The 11785-nt window shown below is 35.5% G+C and overlaps 1 protein-coding gene and 1 pseudogene across 1 annotated transcript; one reads left to right on the top strand and one right to left on the bottom strand.

The window, feature by feature from the left end:
* The first annotated feature begins 1595 nt into the window (after window positions 1–1595).
* On the top strand, window positions 1596–5640 carry LOC125211263 (protein trichome birefringence-like 33). Its single transcript, XM_048110993.1, has 6 exons — window positions 1596–1776; window positions 2516–2729; window positions 2898–3078; window positions 3844–4049; window positions 4980–5138; window positions 5230–5640. The coding sequence occupies exons 1-6, from the start codon at window positions 1596–1598 to the stop codon at window positions 5567–5569; spliced, it is 1281 nt and encodes a 426-aa protein (XP_047966950.1). The 3' UTR covers window positions 5570–5640.
* Window positions 5641–9976: 4336 nt separating this feature from the next.
* On the bottom strand, window positions 9977–10965 carry LOC125211273 (abscisic acid receptor PYL12 pseudogene; annotated as a pseudogene).
* Window positions 10966–11785: the final 820 nt, after the last annotated feature.

Raw genomic sequence — 11785 nt, 5'->3', positions numbered from 1 at the left:
TATTTTAGTATAATAAGTCCAATATTTTGATATTTTGATATTTTTCCACACCCATCAACATACAATATATAATTGATCGAAAAAAAATGAATTCATCGAACAAATGTAAATATAGGTTTTTTTTTTCATTAAATCATGGAATTCCACTACTTTTGATAAATGTAAATATAGGTTGAGTTAGTTTCCATTCCACAATGATCGATACTAAAGTCAGAAATATCATTATAACTTCCGAAACTCGATTTAATTTAAGTTTTAAATGAATTAATCTGAAATCTGATTTAGACAAGGTCGGCGAACAAATTTGCAGATTTTGGAAGTTTTTTTATTGGATTACCAACAGCTAATATGTGTTCATTTCCATAATGATTGATATTAAAGTCGAAAATAAATGTTAAAATCTCAAGAATTCGTTTTCTTTTATTTTATTAAAAAAAATCCACGATATGGTAGGTAGTTGATTGACCTTGGATAAAATAACGCACAACTTTATAATCAAAATGAACCCTGCACGTCCTATCAAAGTGAATAATGCATATTGAGAAATGAAATAAGTAAATATAACAATATGATCACAAATATACGTGGAGGAATGTGATTAAACGAAAACTCTAAATATTGTACAAACTCAAAACTATGATCTGGACCATTGAAAAATGTCAACAAATCATAAAAAAGCATCAACAGGAAAATGTCAACAGAATTTCAACGGTAGTCAATGATTGATGTTGTGAGTTGATATTGTGTTGATATTGTGTTGACATTAAAATCTTGAAATTTTACACTGTGTTGATATTGTATTGAAACTGTGTTGAAGCTTTGTTGAGGAGTTTTGAGTTTGTACAATATATAAGTTTGCATTTTATCATTATCTCATACATGGATATATAGAGATTATAACTGTAATGGAGGGGCAGCGCAGTTGGCAACGGAGGGGCAGATCTTGTTGGAATGAGCCTGAGTTCAATTCCCACTACTGTCGTGTAGTTGCTTCCAACTATTAATGTATATGATGAACTATTACTCAATTAAAAATTGAAGACAACCAAAATCATTATTATAATTTTTTTAATGGGCTATACTCATGAACTTTTAACAATATATTTATCATAATTGTATCTTGATGCAAAATTTAAACCAAACTAATTTGAACTTATTCATACGGAAAGTTCAATTTTTTAAGCTCTTCTATTCATAATTCATCCTCCAAAATGAGTGGATGGTTCAACTTTCATGGATATGAGATCATTGTCATTTAAAACATAACTTTTCATTGGACTCTATTAGATAACATACATTATTATTTAAACTGGAATATAAATTTATAATTTTTCATAAAATTGTCTCGTGATGAGATAATCGTCCGTTAGGATAGATGGTTGACCATAAAATTATTGCAGTCCATGGACCTTAAAAGATTAGATATTCATTTGAAAATTAAATTAAACATACCACGTTCTATCTAAAATGTTGCAACCATAATTGTGTATTGATTCAAAACTAAACTAGAAATTCCTCTCAACTATAGCATAGTTGTATTTATTGACTCCTCATGCATAATTAATCAACACAAAATTATCACATAACCACAAAAAATGGATGTGCCGCTGTCATCCTCCGCCGCCCTCCGCCGCAAGGGGTGCCCGCCGTTGTACTTCTTCATCCCAGTGGCCCCCATTCTGTTCATCACGATCCTATACGGCGAGCACTTCCTCATCATCTTCGGGTGGCAATCCGAGGTCCACCGCCCTCACCAGACCTTGTCACCGGTGAAAAGTGAGTTGTCGTGTTTTGAGTAGAGTTGAGTTGAGTTGAGTTGAGTTGAAAGTAACATAATAATAGAAATCCATGTAGTTCGATCATAAAACCAATTGTTGGTAGAAGGAGATCACAGGGACAGGACTAGAAATTTATTTCGAGAGGGGCAAAAATATATATAGGCTAAATTAAAAAGGTTTAACAGGGGCAATTAATGAGAAATTAAAATAAATAAATTTAATTTTATGATAAATAAATTATACTCCCTTCATCCCAGTCCAGTTAAGATGACACCTTTCGTTTTTCGCACGTGTTTTGGAAAAATCATATACAAATAACTAAAGTGGAGGGAACTTAAAGTAAGAAAGAGAATAATATGGAAGAATCCCATCTACATTATTATCTCTCTTACTTTACTTTTCCTCCATTTTAACTACTTATTTGTTATGATTTTTCCAAAACACGATTCTTCCATATTATTCTGTCTCTAATCCATTTTAACAATTTTTTACGATTTTTCCAAAACACATGCGAAAAATAAAAGTGGTCATCTTAAATGTGACATGTGGAGTATATGTGTGAGGAAATTGGAGGTGGGGCATTTGCCCCTTCAATACCTATATGTTAGCTCGTCCTTGGTAGGAGAGACACATGATATTTATATTTTTACATCGATGTGGAACAGTTATATTTTTATTTTAAGTTTCGATTGCCAACACATAAAAGCTAATATGTGTGAATTATTTTTGGTGTTAAGAGAAGGATGGAGAAAAGTTGGCTTTCGCGGTGGGAGAGGCAGAGAGGGGCTGCGACATCTTCAGCGGCCGGTGGGTGTGGGACGAACGAGGCCCACACTATCAGGAGGCCGAATGTCCGTTCATTAGCTCGCCGCTGGCATGTCAGGAATACGGCCGCGTCGACACGGATTACCAGAATTGGCGATGGCAGCCTCATTCTTGCTCTCTTCCAAGGTTTCTTTCTATCTTAAAATTCAAATATTTTTTTATTTTTTTTTTGTTATTGTTAGGTTCATTACAAATGCAGTGATATTATAAGGTCAGAGTGTTTTCACATTCAAAAATAAAATTGTAACGTTTCATGTGAAATATAGCATCTTAATTATGGTTGAAACATGCCAGTTTCAACGCGTCGTTAATGCTAGAAACTCTTCGAGACAAGAGAATGATGTTCGTGGGCGACTCGCTAAGTTGGGGCCATTTCTATTCAATGGTTTGCCTTGTCCAGAAGATCATACCACCCTCGTACGATGCTCGATCCATCACGGCTTGGAACGGTTCACTCACGGTTTTCAAGGCCAAGGTATACGATTCAGACCACATGCAAGTACATTCATTAATTAGTGGAATGCGGGTTCTATTTTTATAATTAAGTTTAATTTATCATAACTGTGACTGCAATAAGATAGTGGAATATCAGGTCCGTTTACCAAATATGGTAAAAACAAAGTGAGATCATTAATGGAGACATGACAAAAATAGGGAAAAAAAAAATTCAGGACAATTAATGAGGACCGGGTAGTGTTTATTTTGGGCACTGTGTAGTACTCCCTCCGTCCCACCACAAGTGATCAACTTTCCATTTTGAGTTCACAAGTGATCAATTTCCTTTTCTAGCTAAAAACAAAACTTCAACCATCTCTTACTTTACTCCCTCTCTCTTACTTTATTCTCTATATTTTACTTTATTATTTCTTTATATCTCTTACTTTTTCATCTCTTATACTTTACTCTCTATTGAAAAATGAGGTACTCTCTCCGTACCCGATTAAGAGTCACACTTTTCCATTTCAGTCCGTGCCCAATTAAGAGTCACATTTTTCCATTTCGGTCCGTGCCCAATTAAGAGTCACACTTTATTTTTACCATAAATAGTAAGTAGGTCCCACATTCCACTAACTCAATTCACTCACATTTTTTTATAAAACCAATATAAAAAATGAGTCTCACATTCCACTAATTATTTCAACCAACTTTTCTTTATATTTCTTAAAACTCGTGTCCGGTCAAAGTGTGACTCTTAATCGGGGACGGAGGGAGTACTTAAAACAGCTTGATATATTTACAGGATTATAATGCGACAATAGAATTCTATTGGGCACCATTTCTCCTAGAGTCGAACTCCGACAATCCAGTCATACACAGAATAAAAGAAAACGACAGAGTGGTGAGGAGAGACTCCATCAACAAGCACGGCGACCACTGGAAAGGCGTCGACATAATGGTGTTCAACACCTATATTTGGTGGATGACAGGTCTCAAGTTCAAGATACAGTGAGCATTGACAGACTTAAACTCCTACCAAGCTAAAATAAGATTTCATATACTCCCTCCGTATGCGAATAGGACTCTCGTTTTTTCCATTTTAGTCCGTCTGCGAATAAGAGTCTCGGTTCACTTTTACCATAAATGGTAATAGGGTCCCACCTTCACCTAACTCATTTAACTCACATTTCATTTAAAACTAATATATACAAGTGGGACCCATATTCCACTAACCTTTTTATCACCCACTTTTCTTAACATTTCTTAAAACTCGTGCCGCCAAGGAATGGGACTCCTAATGGCGGACGGAGGGAGTAATTAACATCGTCGAATTTTTAATACTCCCTCCGTCCCTTAAAATTTTGCACCATTTGACCTAACACGAGTTTTAAGAAATACTCCCTCCGTCTCACTTTAAGAATCCCGGTTGAGTTCGGCACGGGTATTAAGAAATGTAAAGGAAAGTTGGTAAAAAAAGATAGTGGAATGTGGGTCCTACCTTTTTATATTAGTTTTATAACAAAATGTGAGTGGAAAAAGGTTAGTGGAATGTGGGGCCTAATACCATTTACGGAATATTCCAACCGGGACTCCCAAAGTGGGACACCCAAAAATGGTAAACCGGGACTCCTAAAGTGAGACGAAGGGAGTATAATAGAAAGTGGGTTGAAAAAGTCAGTGACATGTGGGTCCTACTTTTATATATTAGTTTTAAAATAAAATGTGAGTGAGAATGAGTTAGTGGAATGTGGAGTCTACCATAAAAATAGTAAAAGTGAAAGTTGACAGATTTTTAGGGAAAGGACGGAAAATGAAATAAGTGACAAATTTTCAGGGACGGGTAAGTATTTTGTTATCGTCATAGTGGAAAATTCCAATATTTTTCCGAAATTTGACATATTTAGCACTTACAAAAATAAATTTCTGCGTCCGACCCAGAGAGGGAGCCTTTGACGAAGACGACATAGACATAGCAGAAGTGCCGACAGAGGAGGCTTATCGGATGGCGATGAAGAGCATGCTGCGGTGGGTTAACGAAAACATGGATCCGAGCAAGACGAGAGTCTTCTTCACAACCATGTCGCCCGTTCACATCAAGTAAGTGACCATCACAACATGATCACACAGTTTAATTGCTCCTTTCCACTTATAAATATGTGATGCAAAAATATTGAATAATATCTCACAGTTCAATTGAATGGGGAGCTCACGAGTACGGCAACTGCTACAACCAGACAGATTTGATACATGATGCAAACTACTGGGGATCGGATTGTCGGAAGAGTGTGATGAAGGTGATAGACGAAGAGTTCAGAAAGTCGAGATATCCGATAACGTTGCTCAACATCACGCAGATGTCGAGCTACAGAAAGGACGCGCACACTTCTATTTATAAGAAGCATTGGGACCCTTTGACGCCCGAGCAGCTAGCCGACCCGGTGAGCTATGCGGATTGTGGTCATTGGTGTTTGCCTGGAGTTCAAGATACTTGGAATGAACTTCTTTTTGCTAAGCTTTTTTATCCTTGATTGATTCTCCGAAATGAAATGGATGGTTTCATAGATTTTGCATAATTGTAAGGCAAAGGGAAAGTTGTATATTGATACGAATATACTTCATCTGTCCCATTAAAAATGAAACGTTTTCGTTTTTGGATTGTTGATTCTATTAAAAATTAAACGTTTTCTAAAATGAAAAGAACACTGTCTCTACTTTATTACTATACTTTATTGAGACAGAGGGAGTATAATATTTGATCTGGTTTAAAACAAGAAATCTACGATTTATTTTTAGATTTGATTATTAAGCAAATATACAAACAAATGTTCCACATCCACATTTCAGTTTAAGGATAAAACTAGAAACTCAATATAACTATTCTAGTTATCATAAATTAATTTTAAGATGAATTTATAGATTATTATACTTGGAGATGGGAAAGAAATTGTTGTTAAATGAATTAAAATAAATATTTTACATCACTATAATAAGAGATCTACTACTGTATAACTGTACTTATATAGACAATTCTACTTATCATTAGTTGATTGTAAATTGAAATGTCATTCACTTGTAACATGTTATAAGAACGGTTTGATATAATTGTATATCTAGACATAACCAAATATGACTCTGCCCAACATTATATCGGTTTCAATTTGGTCTAGTTCGACAAAGGGATGCTCATCATGCTCTAACCTGATTGGAAAAAAAAAGTCACCCCTTCAAAGTTCAACTTAAGTTTTAGGAAGGATGTTAGCAAATGAAACAAAAATTATTATCCACGTTAGTATAAAAAGATAACTAAAATCATTATATAAGTTTCGTATAGTATTGCTCGTATATGGGGGATTATTAGGGGCAATCTGGGGTGCGTCACCATTTCATATGGGCCACAAGTGATTAGTCTATTTAGGGGGCGTTTAATTTGCAAGATTGTATCCCAAATTAAATATATAGGGTGTTTGGTTCATGAGATTTAGTGATGGATATTTCCGCCACTAATTAGCGATTTGTTCATCCCTTATAAGGGATGGCCCAACCTGATTGGAAAAAAAAAAGTCACCCCTTCAAAGTTCAACTTAAGTTTTAGAAAGGATGTTAGCATATGAAACAAAAATGATTATCCACATTAGTATGAAAAGATAACGAAAATCACTATATAAGTCTCATACAGTATTGCACGTATATCTGATATGCGCTGCCAATAGTATATTGGGGATTAGGGGCAATCACATGTGCGTCACCATTTCATCCGGACCACAAGTGATTAGCCTATTTAGGGGGTGTTTGATTTGCAAGATTGTATCCCGAATTAAATATATAGTGTGTTTGGTTCATGAGATTCAATCCCATAATTCAATCCTAGATGGATAACCATGAGATAATTAGTCATAGCTAACCCCCCTATAGCTAAAATAATCTCATAACTCAATCCTAAATTGTATCTGGATATTATTTTATTTAGAAAACCGAACACCACCTTAACATACTTCATCCATCTAATTCAAGATTCTCATTTTTTTTTTCCGATTTGTTTTAACCAAGATGAACAATTTCTGTTTTCAGAATAGACTTTCTCTATTGCCTCTCCACATTAAAAAAATAAGCCCATATAACTAATTATTTGAAAATTAAAACAACTATAGTAGGCCCATTTGTGAAATTATAACAAGCCCAATATCTAAATAACCAAACCAATTATTGGCTCCATTATTTAATTAAATCTTCTGTTCTTCAGCCACAGGCCTTCGCCATCGTGGCCATTCCACCACCACGACCGCCGCTCCCTTTACATGGGCCCATTAAGATATGGGCCTGAAAATATAATTGGTCCATTTAATTATAAATTATTTTTCATACATACTTTACACATATATCCAAAATCAGGTCTAGTTCTACAACTTAATATCTCTCTATTTTAGAACTACATAAAGAATAAATAAATTAAATGATTTTATTAATTATGAAAAAGAGAAATACCCTATTTTGTGTAGTAAATCTCAATAGGACTCGACACTTCTACAGCAAGGAGAAGTGCAGCGCTCAATAATAAGTTAAAATTAATTTTATGTGACGTTGTCCCGAGATAAAATACCGAACCATATATATCCGATCAAACTGCACTCGTAACATTCAATCTTGTTTAATCCACCAAACCTAATATGATCAAGGCTTGAATATTTTAATACTCTCTCCATCCTATAAGAATATTCACTCTTTTTTTTTTTAGTCTGTCCCATAAAAATATGCACTTTCTAATTTTGAAAACTTTTTCTCGCTAATCTTTAATGAGGTGAGACTCATTCTGCACTAACTATACTTTAAGTACTTTTTCTCTCTTCCTCTCACTTATTTTACTAATTTCGCATTAAATCCGTGCTGAACTTAAAGTATATACTCTACTTCCGTCCCACTTTAGGAGTGTAAGTCACCTTTCTCAATATTATTTTCTCTCTTCCTTTATCATTTCTCCACTCTTTTCAACATTATTCTCTCTGTTACTTTACTATTTCTCCACTGTAACTATTTATTATAGTATCATTTTTATAAAACAAATGCGAAAAAAATGACTGAAATTCTTAAAATGGGACGGAGTGAGATTTTTTTTTTGAAACGGAGGGAGTAAAATAGAATATACAATAAATTTATTTATAGTGTTACGGATGAACCGACACGAGGCCGTCCAAGATTTTCAGATAGAAAAATCTTTCAACTGCGCCACTAAAATAATTTGACAAGCCCGAAGAATTGACTGCATTATATTTACAAATTATACTACTACAACTTAATTCATTTACATAAAATTAAATAAAATTGGAAACACTTGGATTACGTTTGGAAAATCAAGAATCACTTAATTAATATCGTGTTACTATTACTCATGTAGTAACTTACATGCAAGGGCACAAGGCATATATTGCTTACATTAATAATTAATATAAAACATTTACAATAAACATAGTGATGTAAAAGTTTTATTAGTACAATAAATTAATAATTGCATATACAGAGAGGACAATCATGAATTGAATGGCCTGCTTGGCCACTTGCACATCCTTTCATCTGAGAAAATTAAAATATTAAAAGAAAATTCATGGAAAAGAGGAAGAAAACCCCAAAAGAAATTAATAGTACAACAAGTTGGGATTTATTTGTACAACAAGTTGGCTTCGATTTCAAATTAGGCGGATTAAAGCTGTTTGATTGATTCCCTCATTTCAACCAACAAAGTTGGCTACTTGAGATATATTTATATATATTTCTCTCTCTTCATTTCAATGTAGAAATTTCCATGCATGACAAAGTTAAATGTATTTTTCACTTTATCCACCTACATGATTTATAACACCTTAGTCACGCATAATTTATATAGGATAAAGTGTGTGTTTTCTAGAAGTTTTACATTGGAATTTCGAGCATAGTACGTACAACCTCTCATTGCATAAATAGTTAGAAGTCATACTCTGTATATATAGTTAATAATAATGGTAATTATTATAATAATTATTATTATTACTATTGTTATTATTATTATTTTTATTATTATTATTATAATGGTTCCGACCTACTAGGAGTAGTATTTTTGGGAGGATGCGAAAAATAAAAATTGTTTTATCGATTTTAGTCCTTAATCTTCTAACAATTTGGTCACCGGTAACATCGACTTAGTAAGGCCGAAGATAATTTTCAATAATTTCTACCAATTTGATAATTAAGAAACAAAAAATGAAAAAAGAGGTTGGCTTCAACCCCTCCACTCTTAAGTGAAACGTTAATGAATCTCTCACGTAGAGACTCATAACGTTCAAAGATATTGTATCATGTTAATGGATCTGATTTTTTTCCTATACATAAATATTATACATTCGATTAATTAGGTGTTGCATTTTAAATATATTTCCAAGTTTTAATGTACAAAACTTTATTTTTTTATAAGGGTCTATCACCGTTAATTAAATTTTATAGGAGTACTAAATTAGAAAGGGCAAAAAACAGTGTACTTAAATTTAATTCATTGTTTCTAACGTGTAAACAAAATTATAGTCTCATTGTAATAAATAAAATATATGGTCTCATTACTCGAAATACTAGGACAATTTTTAGGATGGATTTTTTTTTATTTAGTGATAAAATTTGTAGTACTATATTGCAGCAAACATGATATATTTATAAAAAAAAAGTGTTCACAAAAATAAACAATCACTACTAGTTTGATTACTCGTTTCATAAACAAATTTTGTACCGTATTTTACTTTCATTGTTTAATTATTTTTCTAATAATTCAGCTTGCACTGACTGGACGTACATATCATGCATACACACATTTTCTCTAAATCATATCCCAATCAATATACAGATTTGATAACCAATCCTAATTCACATAATTTATTTAAACGCATTAAAATCCATAAGAAATTAGAAAAGAAACAAAATACCTAAAAAGATCTTGATTAATTCAAGCATAAAAATATGTACAATAATTTGCCAAAACACATCAAATAATGATCTCCAAGAACTAATTCAACATGATGTAAAACACCAACTATCATTACTAATCAGCCCATATAATTTAGTTTTAAAAGAAAAAAATAAATTAGAAAACCGATCTACAAAGAAAAAAGTATCCCATCCTCACCAAATCCGATCAGACTATTTTTCATGGACAGATGAAGTATTATTATTTTTCCGCGAAATCTCCGCGAGAGACTGCAGATTGCACTTGACAATGGTGTCAACGAACGCCCGCGTCTCCTCCTCCGTATTCCCCGGCGGCACGTCCACCACGTACGACTCCACCACCACCGTGCCGCCGCCGCCGCCGCCGGCGGCGACGGTGGTGACGGACCGGTAGTTCCGGAGGCGGTGGTCGCCCCCGACGACGCTGAACCCGATGACGTGGCGCTCGTCGTCGAGGATCTCGAGCCGCTCGGTGCTGGTCCCGGCCGGGAGGCCGGACACCACGGCCACCTCGCGGAGGGCGCCCACCGAGCGGCCGTCCCCGAGGATGACGTGGCAGCCCTTGAGGAACTTCTTGTACTCGTGGGGTCGGTCGAAGCGGCGCACCACGGACCAGACGGCCTCGAGGGGCGCGTCGATGGTCTGCACCGCCGCGGAGCAGACCTGCTCGGGGGCCACCGCGTGCGTGTGGTGGCGGAGCAGGTCCGCGGGGAGGGCGGCCGCCGCGGCCGCGGCGGGGCAGACCTGGGGCGGCGAGGGCGCCTTCGGCGCCCTCGCCGGCCTCTGGGGGAGGAAGCTCATGGGCTTGATTATTTGGAGAGAAGAGGGCATTTCCCTTTCTTTTTTTTCTTTTTTTGATTTTGGATTTGTGGAATTGTGAGATTGAAGTGATGGAGATAAGGAGTGATTTGAGGTGGTATATAAAATGGTGTGATGGATGTGTGAAGAGAGAGGGAGGGAGACAAGTTGTAGTAATAAAATTGGGGGGTTTTATTCATGGGAGGTTTGTATGTATGATGGGAGCAAGTGGGAAGGGCAAGTTGGTGCTTTTGTTTTGGAAAGTGGCCATAGGATTAGGCTGTAATTACTCAATTTGAGGGTGTGGAATGACGAGAATGCCCCTGGGGGTGTAACTGCCGACGGCCGTACGGGGGGGCCGGATTGGGGTGGTGGAGGGATGGGATGGGAGGGAGCTCCACTGTAGTTCAGATGTTCTGACAGCCTAAGGTAGGAAGTAGCAGTGATCTCTGCAGTTTTTTTACTTTTTTATTTTTATTTTTTGTAGTCGAATTTTTGTTCAAATATTCTTTCATCTCATGATATGGGGATTAGATATGACTGAAATATCCTTTAACTTCGTAATCCCTCCGTCCCACAAGAGATGTCACACTTGTGGGATGGTACGAGATTTTAGGAGGTTTTGTTTTGTGTGTTAAATGGAAAGAGAAAATATGATTTTTATATTTACGTGAGAGAGAATTTTTTTTCAAATATGGAAATGTGACATCTTTTGTGGGAGAAACTAAAAAGGAAAGTGTGACGTCTTTTGTGCGACGGAGGGAGTAGTATTTTATATTTTTTATGTATGATGATTTACATATGAATCTTAGCAAGTCTAAATAGGATCACTTGTTCCATCAGCTATTCAGATGCCATGTTAGATGAATTATATAAGGTCTCATGCATTGATCTATACTTCCACCATCCTATAAATTTTGTCACACTTTGATCAGGCAAGAATTTTACGAAATGTAATGGTTAGTGTGTTAAAAAATTAGTGGAAT

Source organism: Salvia hispanica, chromosome 2 (assembly GCF_029641045.1).
Source record: "Salvia hispanica isolate PSC_SH4W2 chromosome 2, Shi_PSC_v1, whole genome shotgun sequence".
NCBI lineage: Eukaryota > Viridiplantae > Streptophyta > Magnoliopsida > Lamiales > Lamiaceae > Salvia > Salvia hispanica.
The sequence above is the reverse complement of the archived record's forward strand: the minus strand, read 5'-3'. Positions and strand labels throughout refer to the sequence as shown.

What these genes read in the sequence shown, in the direction of transcription:
- LOC125211263 (XM_048110993.1), top strand. Translation starts at nt 1,596, where the DNA reads ATGGATGTGCCGCTGTCATCCTCCGCCGCCCTCCGCCGCAAGGGGTGC. An exon ending in CATTCTTGCTCTCTTCCAAG is followed by an intron (nt 2,730 to 2,897) that starts GTTTCTTTCTAT and finishes GAAACATGCCAG; the next exon opens with TTTCAACGCGTCGTTAATGC. An exon ending in GGTCTCAAGTTCAAGATACA is followed by an intron (nt 4,050 to 4,979) that starts GTGAGCATTGAC and finishes CGTCCGACCCAG; the next exon opens with AGAGGGAGCCTTTGACGAAG.